Genomic DNA, 23,201 nt, shown 5'->3' on the forward strand with positions numbered 1-23,201 from the left:
CCTGTTAAGTTATCCCTTTTGTTAGAGACATCAAGATTGTAAGAGAAAGAGACAGCACTGTGGTCTGACCAGGTTAGGGGTAAAACTTCCTGAACTGAGAGATGGTCACCGTTAGTAAAGATCCCATCAAGAGTGAGACCCGCCACATGAGTAGGATCCTGTACCTGCTGGTGCAGCCCAATATTTTACCAATAAACAAGCAGTCACAAGTGCAGTTACCTTGCAGGCACTAGGGTCACTATTTGAATGGTGCAGCAAGTGCAGTGGGACAGGGCCCAAAAGGGCTAGGAAACCCACTGAACACCAATTATTGCTATATTGTACTACTAAACAAGCAGGCACAAGTACGTTTACCTTGCAGGCATTAGGGACATGATTTGAATAGTGCAGCAGGTGCAGTGGCACAGGGGTCAAAAGGTGTAGGAAATCCACTGAACACTGATTATTTCTAAATTGCAATACTAATCAAGCAGTCACAAGTGCAGTTACCTTGCAGGTACTAGAGTCATGGTTTGAATGGTACAGCTGGTGCAGTGACACAGGATCCAAAAGGTTTAGGAAACCTATTGAACACAGATTATTGCTACATAGGACAGCTAGGCCTGCCACAGTGAAAATAGCTTTTGGGGAATTGTCTCTGTAGGGACATTGTAATATTAGTTTCCGACATGTCCTTCTTTTAAAAACCATGCACCCTACCTTGTGGGCTACAGGGTAATACTTAAAGGGGAGGTTTTACCTGTCGAAAAAGGTTATTTTAACAGATCGCGCTGCAGGTTTTACACTGCAGTAGTCAGGCTACAATGGTAGGACTGAAGCCATGTTTTGTTTTGTCACATTAGTGCATGGCTCAATTAGTGCTGCAGTCCAAAGGTGCAAGTTAACATTTCATGATATGAGTGTATTTTCGCACCATGCACTATGGCCTTATAGAAAAGGTAAATACGCTAATATGGGAATAGCCAATTTGTTCATGTCTTAGGGGTTAGAGCACATACACGGGACACTGGATAGCAGTGCCCCAGTGCACAGAGTCTGAAAAGCAGCTCTAAAATCGGGTCCAGCAAAAGGCAAAAAAATCAGGGTAACCACACAGAAAAGGCAGGTGTCCTACAGTAGTCCTATCGCCATCCTCCTTACTTCAGTGTCTGGGTCTCCAACCTCCCAGCCACAAGAATACAGACAATACACTTCCACTGTCTGGGGAACCTCCATCTTATTCTATGCTAAACCTGTGGCATCCAGAATCGTACAACACAAAGAGTTCTTCTACCATACATGTGCTACACACACACTGCATATATATATATACACACACTCATCAGCACAAAACTCTAGGTTTAACAGCGGAACATTACATGAGATGGGTCAGGACACTGTGCTCTCAACCAGAGCAGGATACATCTTCCTGGGCCTTTTCCACACTTAGTGGGTGTACAAGCAGTCAGCTACAGTTATTTAATTGTACATTCCAAATGGGGAAAGTGTAGACTACCAGAGAGTGGTGTCTCTGTAATATCCAGAAGGATCCCAATGCATTACAAAAATGGATCTCTGCAAGCTGAACAGGCCTGGAACTGTAGCTGCTAAAAGCAGAAACATATATTTTACTCAGTCTTATGTCCCCCACTGGAGTTTACATCTGGCTGGCGGTGAACATGGTCTCCACAGACCTTTCTAGATAGGCTGCAGGGCAATGCAAGTAGAAACTATACAAGAAATGTTCATACACAAAACATGGAGGAGAGCCTATACCTTGTGCTACATGCAGTGTCTTAGAGAAGGGCACCATCCACACAGCATACTAATACACTAGTCATTACCTTCATAACTTTCTCACAACTCACTACATTCAAGCAGGGCGGAGTTAAGGGCTTCAGTTATTGTGGACTGAGTGGATGTCACCAGTGAGGACCAATAGACCACCTCTCCATCATGGGAACAGAGAGATTGCTTCTGCTGCTGAACTGTACTAATCACCCTCTATGGTGGGAGTGTCTACTGCTGGGTAATATGTACAAATGTGGTTTGTGCATATTACATATTATATGGGGCTCTGTAGGGTAGAAATAACAAAAACATGAAGCGTCATCAGTGGGCATGAACAAATTGAGAGAAACACATGGCAGGCCATGAAAAGTCAGACTTCTGGCTACGGCTGGACGTTTGTTCCTAAAACACCCCTCTCAAGACAACGTTGAACTCCTCCAATTAGGGCCCTAAGCTTCTCTATGAGCCATCTTTTACTCTGAGGCAGTGTTTATATGGCTTGCGAATCGTGACCTGGAACACTTCATCTCAGAGCACCCTTGGATATTGCTCAGCAAGTTTGAGAGGAATGTTCCCTTTTAGTCTAGACCTCATCAATACAGCGCGTCACTGAAAAATGCCCTATCCATACATCTGGCCTATTAAACATGTAAACAAGTTTTGTCCTGACTATCCCCAAAATCATTGCGAGAGTCAGCGCTCTACTACACTGAGGAAGACAAATATATCTGATCTGGGCAGTTGTAGTGTTGCCATCAGATCATCGACATTCGTGCCCTAAAGTATAGCAATAAAACTAACTAGAATACCAGAAATTGGACCAGTGGCCCCAGCAAAGGTGCTATTTTCTGTTGAGACACTCATACTAGTCTTGAAGAGCAGGAAGGTGCTAACGAAAATACCAATTCCTATAACTGATGAGAACAATGAGTACCTTAACTGACCATACACTTCTGCCTCAACGTTTCTTGCTGCTCCTTCTCCAGGTGGGTCCCAAGAAGCATCGTGGTCGTTATTGCGTTTCCAAGGCTGCATGACCAGACTCTGCTGCTTTTCCATTCCCATTTACATTGTATGAAAGTATTTTGCTCTCAAGGTGCTGGCAGTATTTTGAGGAAGCATATGCAGTCTCACCTGATATGCAGTCAATGCCACCAGCACAAACCCATTCAGAATCCGAATTAACCAATCACATATTCTCCCCCTTTTAACTTCTCATACCCACCCATGCAACTCCCTTTACCTATCGTGGGATGCTTACTCCTACTTTCCGGATTGAATCACAAAAGCCACCAGAGTGACTCAAAATACAGTCAACTTAACAGAATTTTTTTTCTGGGTTAGGTGAAGACTTGGGGGTGGGGGGATTTACCAAATCTCCACGCAATGCAGCGCAGCGCAGCCCCCCACGAGGCAGCGCTGCTCGACAGGGAAGGAGCAGGAGGGCGCCATATTTTCAAAGATATAGCTCTCTCCTCACCTTTCCCTTGCGCCGGCGCTGATTACAGCTGCCGTGCACCACCTTAGCACCATAGCGCGAGGGTGTGTGAGCCTAGCAAAGGTTTTGTACAGGAAGGGTACTCTTCCTGTACAAAATACTATGCCTAGACACGAGGGAAAGCTTTTACCAGTTTGTATGCGTGCTGCACAGTGCAGCACGCATGCAAAGTTGGAAAAAGAAGGAGAAATTAAAGCATTACTCCTTCCTTGCAAATAGTTCAAAAGGCACAGTTTTCTCACGCTAAACCCAATATACTGTGTTTAGTAAATTGGGTTTAGCGTGAGAAACCTTGGGTTGTTGCACGGGAACGCCCATGCACCACCCTTGACACGCCCCCATGGCGCAAATTAATGCGAAGCAGTGCTATGTGCTGCTCCGCATTACTTTTACGTTATTTCCACCACAAGTTTAGTGCTGGAAAATAAATGAGGAAAAAAAGATTTGGCGTCACTTTTGTGAAGCAAACACGGGGCAAACTCTTAGTAAATCTCCCCCTTGGTCCCTGAAAGTCCAGTGTGCTCTGTGACAATTTCTTTCTTCATCTAGCATCAGAGGTGAGTGTGAACGTTCCCAAGAAATCATCTGTGTTGCTGTACTCCAACCCTTCAGAAGGACCAGCAAATGAACATTATTCCTACATAATCAGTCTTTCAAATCGCCGAGCTAGATTATTTTCACATTAATCTACTTATTCTAAGAGCAGCTGCTATGGATCCAGGTTGGATGGGTCATCCCCTTGTGCTTTGATGTGTGGATTTCCCCTCATATGTGTCATTCTGTGCTGTTATTACAACACTATTCTCAGGACTTTGAATTAACTGTGATTCTGCCTGCACAGTGTCCCTTGTTTGACAGACATATGCGGAAAGGGATATATGAATTTAAACACGATGGAATGAGCAGACGAGCCTTGCTGCAGTGCTTCACTTGCAAACTGAGGCTTTACAGGGATTCGGGAATCAATAGGTATTTCTTTAACCTCTACTCACTTATGCAAAACAACAAGACAAAAGTTACTCATTAGTGGAGTCACTAAGGCTACATTGTCTCTGTCCCAAGTGCCTCCCAACAGACTGATCTTTCTCTTAACATCAGTGCTACAGGACACTGGCCTTTGACATCCATGTACAGTCTTAAAAGTTCAAACAATACTCTATGGGGCACACTGCTAATTATCCAAAATCCAGTAATCTTCCCTTGAGCGCAGGTTGATCTGAGACTTTAGTGACTTAAGTCAGTTGGGGAAAAAACCGACATAAACATATAACATGCGTGTTGGAGAAAGCTTTGGTATATAGCTACTGATGAATAATGTAGAGTGAAGCAAACTTACTGATTCAGAAAAAATGTTCTAAGCTAAAAACAGAAGATGGACCAGAGGTTAAATATTAGGGCAAATATTTAGGATCTTATTCTGCGGTATCCTGCTGCTCCTAGTGATAATATCAAATCCATCTTTAGTAGGGCTAAAGCTTACCTGACCAAATTTCTGCATATTTCTTTTATAAAAGAGAATACAAAAGTTTTGTAACCCATAGATCCCCTGGACTTTATAATAATTCTAAGGGTATGTGCAATCTTATCTTCATATATTTGTTTATTTAGATCTTTAGGTGTTTTGTAAATCAGGAAAACTTTCTTTCTTATCGCAAGATAAGGTTCTCTCTGAAATAAGTGTGTCTGGAATTTCTACTGAGGGAAATTAATAAAGATCCCAGAATGGAACATCAGAATGAAGCCAAAGAAGGAGAACAAGGAAACACATGTAAAGATGAAACTGTGATATAACTGAAGAACTTAAAACATCAAAGTAAAGGTGGCAGCCAGCAGGCAGCGGTCAACCAGAATTTTAAATCAATATATTAGGAACCGTGAGATCAGCACATCGAAACGGTCAGCACAAGAAATTATGTTGTCCAAGGATCAGACTCTGTTATTATATGGGCTTTTGTGATTGTATACTGGGGAACCCACTATGGTCCTTCAAGTAACCTTCAAACAACAGCAGCAGCTGCAGAAGTGTTATTTGAGCAGAAATCCATTCTTCAGCGTATCTTCATTTTCGTGAACAAAAGTTGCAGTCCCAGTATAATAGGCATGTCCCGATACCTCAACTATGACAGCATTGAAATCTCCACATTTGGTTTCCTACAAAGAAAAAATGTCAGAATTAATAGTAACCCTTTACACGATTGTTTAACTATTTGCAAAGCACTGCTTCTCATCATCTAAGCGTTGCATTTTGAAGCCTTTATTCTAAGCCAACCATCTTGAAACGATGTCCCCCCTACTACAACATAGAGAAGCAACATACAACACCGAGAAGCACTAGGCTTTGCTTTGGATGCTCATGGTTCTGGACGTTTTGTAATACAATCCTTTGTGACAATTTGTGATACTGAAAGCAAAATGAGTTGACCTTCCACTGGTCACTTTTTAGGCACTACTTTTTCGTTCCAGTTAAGCACTCTTTGACGATGCATGTGTTTTCCAGCTGTCTCCCTTGTGTACTTCTCTTCTCCCCTCCATCACGCTCCATGTTGGTCTCTCTCACCCATGTGCTTTCCCCCACCCACTCCGTGATGCAGTCACTTTGTGTGCTTCCCCCCAACATTGCTCTCTCTCCCATGCTTCTCACTCCCGGCTCCACATTGCTCACCTGAGAAACCTCTTGTGTACGGACATGTCATTGTCGATAACACACAGACCGCAGATAAATTACCAATGCAGAATTCTATGAATATTCACTAATGTGACCTGAACATTATGAAATCTTGAATGCTTAAGCCTTGAAAAAGCCCTAGTCTGATTGACACTGAAGGGCGAAACACGTGTCGGCTGTTCAGGATCTCTTTATGCATTTGTTGTCATCAACAGGAATGAACTGATCAATTTATCCTTTTTAATGCATAAATAAAAGATCATTTTGAAAATTACCAACTGGCACCTTGAATGATATCTATCTAAAGGAGCATTGTGAATCAGAGGAGGAGTCTGTCTCACACGAAAGTAATACTTAAATAATGAGGCACTAAAGGTTCAATACCTAGAGAAAAGCCTCCCCATTAACTAAATTAAGGCATTAATACTCAGGTAGAGACCTTGTGAACCTTCTACTGAACACAAACATTGCTCACCTGTGCCTTCCATGATGATTCCCCCACACACGCTCTCCATGCTGCTTCCAACCCCATGTTGCTTCTCTATTCCTCCCCAGTGTTGCTCCGTCCCAACCATTTTAAAAAAAATGCTTTCACACATTTTTTAAAATTTACCAATCCAACTAGAATCGGTAAAATAAAAAGGAAAACAAAAACCATGGTGCATGCGCCTACAAAATTATGCGGCTGACCACTTCGTTTTTTATCTTATTGCTCTTTAGCTATGCTGCATAGCATCAGGATGCTGTACTACATCGCAAAAAAAACTGGTAAAGCCAATAGTTCCTAAAGGCAAGATGTACTGGCTTTGCCAATGTTTGTCTATTACTAACGCCAATTGGTCAATATTTTTGTAAATGATATTTAAGACACAATATTTATGTCAGATGATATTCTGTGTAGAAGATTCTGGTGCTACACCTCTGTACGCTGCTGCCCGGAATGATCAGCCTCATTTTATTGCTTTATGGGCCTTAGTCCATTTTTCAAGGAGGCCCAGGAGGATCAAGTTATCCACCGTGTCATACGTGGAACTGTGTCTTACATGGATGACTTATTGAACAGTAACAAGGTTTCCAGTAATTTTATGTTGAGACAAGTGGGCAGCTCTGTCTGAAATCTACCAAGACAGATCCTGTACCTCTGATTGTTCTGAAACCATATTCTTGAGCATGAAAAATATTAGGAGTCTCCACAAAGCTATGAAGTTGCTCTGTGATGTACAAATTCATGATTTTGCTATGGAATGAAGTAGTTGTAGTGAAGAGGAGGCTGCGTTTCTTCTAATGCAGTTAAGAAAAAAAGAGGTGTCGTTGCTGTGACAGAGGCTTCTGTTTCTTTAGGGTTGGACTGTTCCCATGAGGCACAAGGCCAAGACTGATTTGCGTATGGCCAGGTCTAAACTGGGGTGGCAGGGTGAGCAAAAGAACGATGGATTTAACCCAGATCTCTTGACTGGGGGGTGAATGTTTTGATTTGTTCTGTATTCCGTTCATCAATTGTGAGTCTTTTGTTTTTTGAGGCACAGCATTAGGAGATGTTAGTGCTGCATGGTGCTGCTGCCCAACATATCAAACGCACAAAATGTGATGGGAGGAATGCTTGCAAATAGTTCAACCACTGGCAATTGCTTGGGTAGCATTACAACTAATCGCAATTTTGTCAACCATGCCACCTCAGATTATACCCGGACATATATATTCACATAATGTCCACCCTGCCTTAGTATTATTTTAACAAAAGATCCTAAATCAGTGCTATTCCCCTACAAAGTTGAGGGACGCTCATATTTATCTAAAAGGCCTTGTACTAAGGTTTACTTGCAATGCCCGCTTCAAGTTCTTAATAATTATATTACAGTTTCAACCATATATCAACATGAGGCAGATAATAATAAATCTACTCTTTAGCTATTCAAAGTGAGCAATTGTAATGGAAGCATATTTTGTTTTTGTCTGCACTAAAAATCTTGGTACATTTTTATCCATACCTAACATTAGACTCTGTGCAGAGAATACAATATCATAATTAAAAATGTTGACTAACCCATTTGATTATATTAACCTAAACATCATTGCGGTTCAGAGGGCTCATCAAAATATATAGATCATCAGCATTAGGCATTCCATATTATGGGGATATATTTGTATTGGTGTATGATATAACCATTTAATGAGCTTGAACTACTGTAGTTTTAGAGTAGTCGTTGCTTTAAATGTTACATGTAGTAATGCCTATGCATCCTAAATCTCCTCTATAGTAATCTTGATTCCAAATTTCTCAGACCACTTACCTGAAATTATCTTAACTCCATTACTCTGGTTTTTCGTGATACACAATATTATTTCTTCATGTATTTTTTATATGAACAAATGATCTAGTTGCCATGTTTGTCAATGGTTCAAAAACAAAACGAAGCAATGTTTTTAATTCATTAGCCCGTGTGATTTATTTCACTTTCCTTTGGCTTATTCAAAAAAATGTTTTTTTACATTTAAAGCACGTCATTATGAAGGGCAACACATAGTTCTTGAACACACTTGAAAACAAAATGCAAAAATACATTAAACACAGTTGTGTTTACATAAGTGACATATACAAACTTACTGAAGTAACATATACAAACTTACTGACATATTACTTTATAGGACAGATTTTACCAGTCCTAATTAACATATGAAAAACTAGGCGGAAACATTCACTTTCAAGTTATGTATTTTATCCTGCCATTGTGTATAACTCTGGGAGAGTAAGCTTAAAGTATTGCAAAAATGGAGAGTAGTAGCAATACGAAGTCTCTCCCAAACACACTGCGAATGCCTTTTCCCAAGAGCAACGCGTTTCAAACCCCAAGTCTTTTGGGGGGTTCTCTTCAGGACCTGGACCTGGTAATTTCAGCTTATATTGCTTGGAAATGTAGAGTGGCGCACTGATCCTCAATGTAAATTTCCAAGACTAATCATTTTGGCAAGCTGCTACTGATGAAGCAAGCAACGTGAGAGATCGATGCAGAAAGTGAAAGGAATTAAGGCCGTGTTAATTCACAAAGGCTACAAGGCAACACTAAATTGATGACCACAGTGCCCCCAGTCACAAGGGTTCAGAATTGTTACCATATATGAAAACACCGCCGTCTCCATCCAAAATGATTAGTCATGGAAATAGTTTGTATATGTCACTTATGTAAACACAACTGTGTGTAATGTATTTTTGTATTTTTTTTCAAGTGTGTTCAAGAACTATGTGTTGCCCTTCATGATGACGTGCTTTAAATGTAAAAAAAACATTTTTTGAATAAGCCAAGGGAAAGTGAAATAAATCACGTGGGCTACTGAATTAAAAACATTGGTTCGATTTGTTTTTGAACCATTGACAAACATGGCAACTATATAATTTGTTCGTATGAAAATAGAAGTGGTCCTATCTAGTGTGAGCAAGGGCCCAAGCCTCCCTTGAGTAAAAAATTCATGTGTATTTTAGCATGACAGCTCATAAGCAATTTCACTCGCTCAGATCGTTCTAAACTTATATCTTGGCGGAGGTGGATATCCACGATATAACCCGGTATTCACAAATATTTCTATGAAGTTTATATTTATTATTTAAATCAACATGTGGTTGGAATATGCAATTGTTGTATAAATGCCCAATACTCAAAATACCACATCGGGCTCAGTTTTTACAAATAACATCTCCAATAATTCCAGCGATGCAGATTGTCCCAACATTGGTTAATTATAAAAATGGTTGCCAACTTTCCAAATCTATGACCATGCATTATGTACATATTTAATTTTCCTAAATAGAGTCCAAGATTCGAAGCAAATATCCACTAGCTTCATTTTATATTCCCATTTGTTTCATAAATTGATTTTTATTATCAGATTTGTAATGTATCACATTTGGAATATGTTGACACATTGCAGCCAGTTAAGCTTAAACTTGAAATCTGAAAAAGAGTCTATCCACCTTTCAGGGGGAGTTTAATAAATTGTATAGCCGTCTAGATTTCCAACAGCCAGAGCAAAAGCTGTTGATTATGTAGTCAAGGTAGTGAAATAACAAATTAGGGTGAATGAGAGGAATAGAGTGGAACAAGTATAGAGATTTTTATTGTACGTTCAAGTTAATCAAGTTGCATCAATTAACTAAACTAACAGGTAGCCAGTGCTGGTCTTGCATGTGAGTATATGAGTAATATGTTGCTTAGAAAATCTTCATAATTAGGAAGTAGTATGTGGCTTCTCCTACCATGTTTTCAAAAACTAAATGCAGTGGTATTTTATATAAGAACCAGCTCACCTGACGATTAGTTTTTACGGCTCGAACTATTTATGAAAATGCAGCCACTAGTCCTAATGATGTTCTGAAAATAAATGAAAGAAACAGGGGGCACTAGAAAAGGCCTCTGTTCTTATTGATGTTGAATAGTGTAGTGAACAATGGTTTCAGGTTTGGTTTTTACTTTAGTTATGAATTTTCTGAGTCATGGCATAAGTATTCGAAATTGTGAAACTAGGAGAAATTCACTTTTTAACTTCTCTAATGTGGATAAGGGCTACTTCCAATATTTTGATGCACAACTAATTGGACAATTAGTCCCATACACTAATAATATTATCCTGTTTGCAATGACCTCTTTGTATTATTACTAGAGTTGGGTTGGGGCTCAAGTAAGCCAAGTGTCATCTTGTAAGGCTGCCAATACATTTGGCAGGTCAAAAGGGGATAAAGTACCCCAGCCTGGAGGGTGACGGGGATTGAGAGGGAACAGCAGATTTGTGGGTGGAAATGGAGGGATGGGGCATTGGCATGAACAGGTCGCTATGGGTAAATAACCTGCAAAATGGAAGGGGAGAGAGATATTTTCTAGGATATAGTCAATAATTCAATTTGCATTAGAAAGGAACTACTGAAATGTTTGTTTGTTACAAATGTTGTGGCTAAACAAGCACAAGATGCATCCTGTCAGGTAGATAAAAAAAAACAATTATATTTTAACATCAGAAAGATGACTATAAATATTAATATCTGGAATATCCGAAGTTTGAATAACAGCAAAAAAGTTCAATTATTAGAGGAGAGCTAATTCAGGTTAAGACGAATATCGTTTCTTTACTCGAAACACATGTGGTATGTAAGCACAAACAATCCATAAGCAGTTAGGATATGATTTAGCTGTTTGCACCTCACAGCAGACTTATGTTAGAAGGGTCACAATATTGATTCAAAGAACCAACACATCAATTTAATATTATTAAATCAGCCGTAGATAAATATGGACGCTGAGCCCTGATTCGAGTTGGTGTTGAAGGGGACACATTGTAGTGTATGCTATACACGGCCCAAATTTAAATGAATCACATATTTTTGATTACTTGGCACTCCAGTTGATAAATTGGAAGGAATAAATCAGTGTTACTGGAGCTTTTAATTGTGCCATTAATTATAACAATGATTCTACGCACCAACATGCTGCACCTAGGATGCAGAAGTTTCGGTCGATTTCCTTAAAGTAATTCAGGTGCAGTGAGTTTCCAAATCTATTGAAGGCACTGAAGGGGCAAGAGCCAGGTTACACTTCAGTGTGAATATTCACGGATTGATGTGGCATTCATCTCAAATGATTTACCTGGGTCTCTTATATATATATTATTCCAATGATTACATCAGATAAAAATCCACTGATAATTCCAATATGATATATGTATGAATCATGCGCATAACGATGAACTTTAGATCAATCATTTTTACTGGAGTCCGGGTTCTAGGGCCAACTGCTAATACATATAAAGGAATTTTCTGCAGTTATTTCAGGTTTTTCTCCTTTCCATGTGGCTTGGGAACCATTCAAGATTACTGTAAGGGCCTCTGTAACTAATTATGTTGTACATAAAAAAGCTGAAAAAAACAGAAAAGGCTACACATAAGCACTTGAATTTGCAAAATGCTGAAGCAATTAGATATAGGCAGTAGGAGGAGAGGGAACTTTTTTTACAAACGGTTGCAATGTGTGCGCATATTGACCGTAGTATTAGAGAGAAAGCTGATGCTGCATTTTTTAGGCTAAAAGGTATGATCAAATGTTAGACCTGGCACCTTGGCGTGAGTCTCCCTTCCACTTTTTGTCGCTGTGCCTCATGTGTTTTGCTGGTGTTGGCTGCTCAGAGCACTGTGCCACTGCCAACCAGTGCCACAGTGCAAGTGCTCCCTATTTAAAATGTATATGTTGGTTGGATTCCATGATTGGCTTATTTGGTTTACTGTCAGACCCCAGTAAAGTGCACCAGGAGTGCCCAGGGCTTGTAAATACAAATGCTGCTGGTGGGCTTGCAGCACTGTTTGTGCCACCCACAGAAGCGGCCTAGTAAAATGTGTCTAAGGTCTGCCATTGCAGAACCTGCGTGCAGTCTGGTACTGTCATGCTGACTGGGCAAGTGCACCCACTTCCCAGTCCCTAAACCTTCCCTTAACTTCATATTAGTCAACCCTATGGTAGGCCCAAGGGCAGGGTGCATTATAAGCATAAGGTAGGACAAGCCCTGATGTGTGTGGCATGTCCTAATAGTGAATTAAAGCCATTTTCGTTTTTCACTATTGTAAGGCTACCTGTTCTCCATAGGCCAGAATGGGCTGTTAGAATTGTTACATCCTATGATCCTAACAGACCCAGGGAACATGGTAGAAAATCGAGTTTAGTATGCCTGAACTCAGAATGATAAAATACATCTTTTAGTAAAGTTTATTTTAATATTCTATGTTTGCAAATACCACTTTTAGAAAGTTGGTATTTGCTTGCCTAACCATTTCAGTCCGCCTCTGCTATGATGTGTATCTGCCTGTCTGGTTTGTGTAAGTGACAGGGCTGGGGAAACCCAGAGGGGCAGGGCTAGGTAGCCCGGTGGTGAATAGAGAGATTGACATCCAGATGGGTGGGAGGAGTGCACCTGGACTCTGAATAGGGATGTGCTCTGCCACCACAATGCTGGCTCCATCCTGTGGAGTGGCTGATGTCTCTGCCCTGCACCCTGAATAGAAAGGCAGAGTCATGTCAACAAAGTGCTCAAGAACTGGTTTGGACTGGGCAAAAGCCCCTCTACCCCAGAGGAACAAAGGAATTAGGGGTATAAGTATTGGGACCCTGCTCCCAAGAAATTAGATCTTGCTTGACAAGAAGAACCTCTGCCTGAGGAGAAGGAACTTGGAAAGCTGTAAGGAGGAGTACTGTCCCTGACCTGGGGGATTGGCCTGCAGTGGTTGCCTTGCTGCTGGAAGGAGAGGAGAAAGACTACAAAGACTTTAATTCAACTTGTGCTTAAAAGATCTCCCAGGGCTTGTGCTGAGCTTGCCCCCTGAACAAAGTCCCAGGACCAGTGGACTTCACCCCCAGCTCCCCAGAGTCTTTTGGAAGTGCCTGCTGCTGTTGTTGGGCCTTCTGAGGGACTGCGTGTCGCAAGGAGCTGGAAGCGCGACTCGAGAAGGAGAAGCGTGCCGCCGTTGGAGCTGTTGTCGTCGCATCTCGCAAAGGGTTGCACCGCGGCAGCATCACATCGAGCGGAAGCGTGTCGCATCAGTCCAGAAGTATCTTGCAACGCCGAAAAAGCGTGTCGCCATCACAGCCATCGTAGCTGATGCATTGCACCGCATCAAGAGAAGAGTCTCGCATCGAGGAAGAAGCGTGGCGCCATCGCAGCCATCATAGTTGTCGCATTGCACCGCATCAAGAAAAGCACCTCGCATCCACGGAGAAGCGTGCCGCCGTCGGAGCTGTTGTCGTCGCATCGCGTAAAGAGGTGACGCCGCTGCTGCATCGCATCGAGCGGAAGCGTCTCGCAAACGTCGGAGAAGAGTGCCGCTGCCAAGGCCGCTGTCGTCGCATCGCGTAAAGGGCTGACGTCGCTGTAGCTGACGCATCGAGTTGAGTCTTCTGGCAACATCGGAGAAGCGTAACGCATCTGGAAGATCTTCACGTCTTTATTTCTTTGCACCAAAAACTTCATCGCATCAGCATCGTTGCAACACTTTCGTTGCCCTGCGTGTCGCATCTAAGGTACATTGACTTAAAGTGTCGCATTTAAGAACTAAAGAGAACTAAGCAAACTTCTACCATCTAAAAGTAACAGTACTGTGTATTTTTGTCGTTTAATGGTCTTGTGGTAACTCTATATAAAGAATCCTTATTTTTAATATAAAAACCTGTGTGGTGTCCATTTGTAGAGTTGTCACTTGGTTACTGTATGTGTTCACAAATGCTTAACCTATAACGCTCTGAGATAAGCCTTGTCTGATCGCGCCAAGCTACCTAGAGGGCGAGCAGGGGTTATTTTAGGAGTGTAACCCCTTACCCTGACTAGAGGAAAGGTTCCCTGCCTGTCACAAGTACCTACCTGTGCCAACCAGAGAACCCGGATTCAAACACCAAAGAATATTGTGATTCCGTAGGCAAAATATTGGTTTACAAAATTAAAGAAAGAAAACATTTTGTGCCTAAGAAGCATAGTATGAATAACTACGGTCTTAAAAATACACAGACGATTAAGAAACGATGTCCACAGTTCTATCAAGGTCTGTACATGAAGTACACAACCTGTTTAGTAGAGAAGATAGACCATTTTCCATCTCAAATACATTTTTCTCTGCTTAATGTTACTAAAAAATCAATCTTAGAGGCTGACATTTCACTTCACAGGTTGATTAATGCTATGGAATCTATGCCTAATGGGCAGGCCACTGGCGAGGATGCTATATCATTAGAATTCTAGAAGACCTATTCTGATATTTTAGCCCCTGTAATTTGTACAGATCAATCATAGTTTAGATGCAGGAGGTACAAAAAGCCATGATCATGAGATTCCATTAATACTGGCAAGCCAGCAGACGAGTGTGACTCATACCGGCCTGTTTCAGTCATTAACACAGATGCCAAAATGTACTCAAAAATACTGGCGAACCAGCTTACAATTTTTATATAGCATTTAGTTAATCCACAATAACATGGATTTATACCAAGACATCGTACCAGTACTGTAAAACCACAAAAACCCCTGAGAAGATCTAGGGAAGGGAACCAGAGGCACGGGGTACTAGCAGCAGGCAGCCTCCAACATATAATGTTAAGCACAAAATGAGCCGCTCCCAGTCAGGTGACCTAGGTGCTACAGTGTTAATTTGTGAGTGCAGGCATCTCACAAAAAGTGAAAGACGGGTCTCACACACCACCTGGTGTCATGCTTCATCATTGACCAGTCCCTGCCCTCTAAAAACCTTGTTTGATAGAGGGCGGGCATACACCTGACGGCTGGGATGCACTTCTAAACTAAGTGGGGGCCCTTACAAAAAAGTGAAGTTAAAAGGCCATTATAGATGTCAAAAACAATTTTAATATAACTGGCATCTATATGGTGATTAAAATGAATGATCGGTGTATTGGGGATTCTATTGCCCCCCCCCCCCCCCCCCCCAGGGGGGACAATAGCACCTAGGTCACCTGACTGAGAGCGGCTCATTTTGTGCTTAACATGATACCAGTACTCACATATATAATGCTATTGCTCTATTTGAAGCCGTCAAAGTTTTGTCATAGCAGGTTGATAGGAATCCAACTGTGTCTCATGGCATTTCCTTATGGGCAGTTATGGCGAAAATGTGAATTAGTGATAAAGATATTTAACATATTAAGGTGCTGTATGTTAACCAATTGCCGGAATAGTTGTTGTTGGGCAGCTTTTAGATTATCTAAATGCAAGACGGGATATGCGCCTGGGCAGTCCCAGCTCTCCTTTATTATAAGCTATGTACCTAGAGAACCATAAAAGCTTTCCTTTTCATGAACTGTGGGTGTGTATATGGTAGGTGTGTGCGACTGCATGTCTGCGTGAGTCCTTGATCCTCCTCTCCCCACCCCAATTTTTGCAGGGTAATGGGTCAAAGTTCTTACACATAACTGTAACGTTATAGGTGAAAAATACAACATACATGTAGAACAGCTTTTTGAGATCTTTCATTGTGTTCAGAAGAAAGTATGTTGGATGAGCTATTTACAAACTTGTAGTTTTGGTTTCGTGTTTCTTCTTCAGCATGCTTCATTAAACATTTTAATAGAAAGAAATGTTAAATGTCTCCCTCCCGGAAGGCTCAGCACTCTGTGAAATAATAAAATGTAAATGATTTATGCATTTCAAGGATCTTGTGAACTGCAAGCCTTTTTTTATCCTGAAGGCATCTTCTAATATCTTCGGCCATATGGTCTTGGCAGGCTGCTTATAAATTAGTAGTTGCTTTACATTTTTCTGCTCACCTCTGTGTACATCTGTATTCAAATCAAGACACACTCTTCACCGATGTTCTGATACATGGATGCTCCCGCATGCGAGGTACGTTAAGCAGGTTTATTACACAATCATAAGTTCAGTTACAGGATAAGCATATGGACAAAGCATAACACCCCTCCAAAAGCTGAGTTTGGAGTATTCCATCCTCATCTGAGATCTCCAGCAGACACTAGTGGAATATCCAAACACACTGAAACATTCCTTGTGACATCATGCACAGAACTGCACACTGGCATCATGACAGTAGGACAGTAAACCAGACTGTAAGAGACAGGACATATTATTTTGTACCTTTTCTCAGGGATCTGCACTAGTCTGGGGAAGTAGACCAAGTTCTGGAGGTGGGAGGCCTATATGGATAGGGCTCTATTCTTGGCGTATTGGGAATTACAATTGTGTTCACGTGGGGTTTATGATATGATGATCAGGCTCAGTCACCCTATGCCAAATTGTGGTTTCCACTCTGTGGTTAAGGGACTTGAATAGTTGGTTGAACCTTAACACTCCCAGGTTGCTTAATTACCCTCTGTAGGAAAATGTTTTTTTTTGATTGAGGGGGGTGTGAACCCTTCTCAAGCAACAACCACAATCTCTGTCAGGGTAACCACAACAAGTCACTAAATTAGTCTATGCTGAACCCTCTAGTAGCTTGGCACAAAAGCAGTCAGGCTTAACTTAGAGGCAATGTGTAAGGTATTTATACTAACTCAATAGTTACCGCAACACAATAATGTCATTCAGTTATATCTTTTCAAGTTTAGAGCTAAGAGAGATCATTTAAAGTAGCTCAGGATATTCAATATGGCGTCTTAACATGAAACGATGCAACATCCAGTACACGATTCATCATTATTTATTTACAAAAAGAGCATAAATTGCATAATATTCGGCGCATGGTTGCTCCAGAGGGAACGTGCATAAAAGGAGAGTGCTGAGAAGTGAATGTGTAGAAGCAGAAGATTAGAAAAACAATAGAGCAATTCTTAAAAACCTTTTCAGAGTGCACGGTTATAATTCACCGTAAAAGGTGTCCTGGTAACGTTTGAACATATCAACAAACAGTTCTAGATATTCCTTCCTCAGAACTTAATTCATATTGTAGCACGTTGGGGAATGGCGTATACCAGGCTTGACAACAAGGGGGTGTCGACGTTTCGACCCGTCTTGGGGTACAGAGGTATTTTGAGACCTTGCCCGTGCGGGTCTTCTTCAGGACAACAGAGGGGATTGGGGCAACCTGACGTAGTCCTTGACTTGACTTCTGTGTCTACTATGAATCCCGGTACGACTCTACCACAGATCACGAGTCACAATAATTCAGTTAACATGTATGCAGTCCTGTCTGGTTAATTCCACAGGCTGTCGAGCTGCAGTGGTCGAATCAATCAAATATCTTGTGATCCCGCAGGTCCCCCATGAAAACCTTCGCCTCCACTGGGCTGAAGTCGGCCAGCTCCTCCAGACCCACCAAACTAGGAGAAAGAGCATGCCGGAACTGCAAGTATTTAAAAAATTGTGTGCGCGGCATTTGAAACTCCCTCTGCAAGTCCTGGAACGACTTCAGGATAGGTCCCCTCATGACATCGCCCAGGGTAGAGATCCCAATCACATCCCATTCATGGAAGCCAGGCAAGGCCGCCAACTGCGGTAGACGCCCATTATGCCACAGCGGCGTCTCACAAGTCAGACGATTCCACCAACCCATCCTCCGCAACGCCTGTCTCCAGATCTGGAACACCAACTGTGTCACATTCAGCAAGGAACGCCTCAAGGGCGCAGAATAGAGAAGCGTGTGTAGGGAGCGGTGTCCCATCATACAGCGCTCCAAGGCATACGCCGGATCCGCCCTGTCGCCATACCACCATTCGTTAAGAACCAGCCGGTGTGAGGCCATATAATACGATAGAATGTCCGAGGTCGCGAGTCCCCCACAGTACGTGGATTTAAAGCAGGTGCGGAGTGCCACCCTAACAACGCCCCCGCCCCAGAGAAACTGACTCAGGGCCGCATTGACCTGGTGGAACCAACCCGGGGGGATGGGATACAGATGGTTTTGCAGCTGGTACAGCAGGCGTGGAAGAGAAACCAACTTAAAAATGGCAGAACGGCCATATATAGAAAGAGGCATGTGGGACCAGACATGAAGATCCTCACGCACCCTGTTCCACACCGGCATTAGGTTCCTCTCCCAGGAGACCAACCTCACGTCCGAGAGAAACACGCCCAAGTATTTCAGCCCCCCACGCGCCACCTGCACCGCGGAAGCCCAAGCACCCAGGTCTGCCCCTCCGCCCAGGACCCACAGGGTAGATTTACGCTCATTCATGTATAGAACCGTAGTTTCCCCAAACACCTGCATAATGCGCAGCTAAAATTAATTTTTAAGAAACATTTCTGAGAAGTTAAAGTTTAGCAGGGCAAGGCAGCCAGAGGTATGCAAGGATATGGCATCATCATCAGTGAGCCGCTGGACAAAGTCGTAGTGAAGATTTCTACGTGCGGACTTTGTAACTTTTTTGGAAGTCCAAAATCTCCAGTGGGACAAAGCTGCAGACTGTAGCCGACGAGGGCTCCAAAAGGCCGGATACCCCTTCTGAGATAAGCCACTGAACAGGATTTGCTACTATGGACAAGAATGTAGCGGGAGCTACTGTGAAGTCAGGCTGGCTGGCGATGCACCTTAGGTAGATCGGCAAGAAGGAAGGTCCCGGTCTCCTGTCGGTTCTCAGGCCAATTTTAAGTGGAAATGGTTCTAAGTCGCTTGTTTTGCTTTTTGGCAGTAGGGCACCTTTAGCACCACTTCAAAGGTACAGGACTTGTGGTTGGGGGCATTTGGAGGGCAGGACTCCCTTTAGGCAGGATCCAGGTGCAAAATGTAAGTTGTTGGTGCTTGTTGTGTCCCTGTAGCTCAGAACAGGAGGCTGGCCAAATTGCCCTTGGAATCACTCTAGTATTCTGGGTTCAAGCAGCAACGCAGGCCTCAAGTAGCAGGGCAATCCTCTGAGGGTACAAGGTACACTTCAGACAGGAGGGCAGTCCTCTGAAGTACAAATCAGGTCTCAAGCAGCAGGGCAGTCCTCTCAAATACAAGGCTGGCCTGCTGAGTGTCCGCCCCATGTCCAGGAGTGTACTGAAGAGTTGGTCTGAGGGTCCAATATTTATACCTGGTGCCAGTCTTTGAAGGGGGAGAAACTGCTAGACTTCACCCCACATCTTGAAATTTCTACCCCCCCCCCCCCCAATAGCCCCGGCCCTAAGTGGTCTAGGGTGACAAAAGACTGGTGTCAAGATCTTTGCGAATGTGCCCGAGCCAGCTCCTTAGAAATGCAAGTGTGGCAGGTAACATCTTGGCCCAAAGGATCGTAGCAGGATGGTCCATCCTGCCAACACTTAGTCCCCCTTTGTCTCACTGTCTGGGAGGAATACACAAAGGCCAACTGCCGCTCTATTCACAGTCATACGACCCAGAACACAGGCCATAGGCATCACATGATTAGGTCAAGAAAATGCAAACTTTCTAAAAGTATATTAGTTAATGAGGGTGCCTACAAGGGATTTTTTTTTTTTAAATATTCAATAATTATTTTCTTTTACAATATCACTTATGAATGCCCAAACAGTGGCCTCAAAAACAAATTCTAGAAATTAATTTACATAATCACAAACAAATTAAATTTAAAAAAAGAGAGAAGGAACGGGTGTATTTTTCAGTTGTGGTTTATAATCCAATAAATACACTAACAAGAGTACAAAACAATATTTACATAAACATGAGTGACAAAGACTAACAATCTTACAACCAAATGTCTAATTGTCACTCATGTCATTTACCCATTTCTAGTACCTATTTACACAGGAATGCTCCTATACATTAGTTAGACATCTTTTATACAATGAAAATGGGTTTCTTGGTTGACGTTTCGGTCCTATTATGTTGTCCATGTACAAGACCATCTTCAGGACAAAAGGATTTCTTATGTAGAAAAAGGACCCTTTGAAGAAATAGAATTCAATCAGAACTTTAAGGCAATTGGTCCTCAGAGACTGTCAAGACATAAGAGATTTGTGCCACAAAGTTGCCGTAGTTATCCGCATGGTTTAGAACAAACCGCGAAGAACCAGAAGTCCTTAAAATATTGCTGTTGACAATCGACATACAAATCGTGGCATTGGAAGTGGCAGACAGCTCCGTCTTAATTTTGCATCCGCGCGGTGTGAATTACACAACCACTGTTTGGGCACTCATAAGTGATATTGTAAAAGTAAATAATTCTTGAATATTTAAAAAAATCACTTGGAGGCATCCTCATTACATAATATGCTTATATACCCAAGCCCACAAGGGTTTATCAGGTTGCCCAACCAAGATAAATAATAATAATAGCTTTCTTAAAATGGCATTTTACGAATTGTGACTTAAAAACCAACATTACCATTACAGAGGATTTTAAATTACAATTCTTTTGAGACCAAATATGAATATTCTACCTAAATGTAATAAGTTAACCCAATGTTATCCTGTAGGAGAGGTAGGCCTCACAGTAGTGAGAAAAGAATTAGGGAGTTTTTCTCTATCTTAAAAGTACATGACCAACTTTTTAAATACACTACACCCAGCCCTGTGGGCTGTTTATGGCCTACCCTAGGGGTGACGTATATGTTTTGAAAAAGGAGGTTTGGGCCTGGCAAAAGATTTATTTTACCAGATCGATTTGGCAGTGTAAAACTGCACACAGGCGGCAAAGATAGGCCTCAGATAAGTTTTAAAAGGCTACTTAAGGGGGTGGTACAAAAAGTGTGGGAGGCCCACTAGTAGCATTTAATTTACAGGCCATTGGTACAATTAGTACCACTTATGTCGGACTTATAAGTCAATTAAACGTGGAAATTAGGTGTAAGACAATTTTACCATCTTTTCAGGAGCGAGAACAAGTGCTTTAGCACTGGCTAGCAGTAGAAAATTAAACGAAGTCCTAATGGCAGGGGTGGCTCCTCCATGTAGGAGGAGGAGCGTCGACCCACTGCCTTCTCGCAGTGTGAGAAAGCAGAAGGGTTTGGTTGGGGGTGGGCGGTCCTGCTTTATGGCGGGGGAAGAGTGGCTTGCTCACTGTTGTGGCGCTGACTGTTTGGTTGGCCCCAGGGCAGACCAAACCAGTCATACACACTCTCCGTTTTCTCCATGTAAGCTGCATGCAGCCTACATGGAGAAAACGGTCTCCCCATTGACGCCTGTGTGGTCGGCGTCCCAGCCAGTCACAACACTGCCATTGCAGCGTTGTGATTGGGGGAGGGGAGGGAGGCTGCCTCCTTACTGGGACTCGGAGGTAAGGTATGTTTAAATTTTTTTTAATTAACCCCCCAGCGCAACCCCCCCACCCGCGATTCATGCCGGCCGCGACTGCCTAATGGCAACAAAAAACAAATTCAGAAAATGGGTGGGGTGATGGCAAAACATTTAGGGATGACCCTGAAAAGAGACCCTAGTCCAACACTCCCACAACATGTTTCTTCTCAGATCTATATTCTCATACGTTGAACTCACCAACTAAGATATCTTGCATGAAAGACTCAGTAAGCATTAATACAGAGGTGGTGTTCTCCAGGAAAGAGGAGTTGTACCCAGGCCTGCAACATTTTACAGACACGATGAACGTTGAGTTGAGCTTAGAGAGTAGAGAGTCTAAAGGCAGGATAAGGCAGTCTCACAATTATATATTATCTCCTATGCCTGGCAGCTGGGGAGGCATAGACCAGACTTATTAGAAGTGCTGTGGAGGAGAAGGTGAACTGCCGAGTTAGCAGCAGATTGCTTCCCGCTTTAGAATGTCGTGGCTCGAATTGCACAGTCCGTAATTGGATCGCACAATGACTTTGGCTTGCACTTATTGTATTGATTTAGGGATTGGTTTCCCCACTCTTTGGGGTATGGAACTGACAGCACACAGGCACCTTTGAATGATTAGTTCTTTTACATGGACTTGAAGGTTCCCACTGATTGAATGGATTCGGGGATTGGCTTTCCTGCTTGTTGGTATTGGTAACTGACAACGCGCAGGCACCTTCGAATGATCAGTCCTTCCACAGGGACATGAAGTACTCCGTCTTTCGGCTGTCCTGATGAGGCCAAAATTGCCAGGCCGAAACGCGTCAACACCTTCTTTGGAGAAGTCTCTACAAACTAAACACCACCTTGTTAATTACAATTGGTATACACATTCAAAGAATAAAGAGGACAACGTGTTTCCTCATGTGTGCATACTTCAAAGACTATCTCCAAATAGGATTGTGTATAAAATGAACAGAACAGCCATCTTCATTAAATTTGAAGAAAGACCGAGAGTTGGTTTAAATGGCCCGTTAGAGGTCAATGCTTTGTGGTACATGTTTTATGTAAGAGTTAAATATTTATGTTAATTGTTTTCTTGTTATATTATTTGTAAGTGGAGTAATGTTGATTGTTCTGCCCATACTTTCTATGTTGTGTTGTGTGACACCGTACAGAATTTAGGCATTTGTTTATGTGAGTGAGGACGAATATAACTTCGATGGTTGTATACAAATTAGATTTGCAAGAATCATGTACTAAATGCCAGTGATTAATTAAGGTAATCACATTTGCACTTGATTTGCATATATTTATTCCCGCATTACAATTTTTCTTGTCTGTACTCTGGTTGTAGCCCATGTGATGCGGGGTAACTAGGACTGAGCCCTATACAATTTTGCTGTGGAGGAAGAGGGTAGACACAACTCTTTTTCAGGGGTTGATTTTAAATTCCCAGTGTTCTGACTTTGTTAAACATTGACTTCAGATGCACTTTGGTCCAAGGTGGAAAATTGGGAGATCAAGGTTAATATTTGTCCCAAACATTGAGTTTCTTGATGCTTTTGAGTGGAAGATCGATACTCAGGATGCATTGATTGATCTGCTTTAGCAGG

At 42.2% G+C, this 23,201-nt stretch overlaps 1 protein-coding gene across 1 annotated transcript in view; it reads right to left on the minus strand.

The window, feature by feature from the left end:
- Positions 1-4,850: 4,850 nt before the first annotated feature.
- The window catches only part of L3HYPDH (trans-L-3-hydroxyproline dehydratase), a 67,952-nt gene continuing 49,601 nt past the window's right edge, over positions 4,851-23,201 (minus strand). Inside the window, exon 5 of the mRNA XM_085626096.1 lies at positions 4,851-5,419. Coding sequence (XP_085482222.1) covers positions 5,294-5,419 — 126 coding nt within the window. The 3' untranslated portion in view covers positions 4,851-5,293. The remainder of the gene's footprint in view (positions 5,420-23,201) is intronic.

Source organism: Triturus cristatus, chromosome 9 (genome assembly GCF_964204655.1).
Source record: "Triturus cristatus chromosome 9, aTriCri1.1, whole genome shotgun sequence".
In the NCBI taxonomy this organism is placed as follows: Eukaryota; Metazoa; Chordata; class Amphibia; order Caudata; family Salamandridae; genus Triturus; species Triturus cristatus.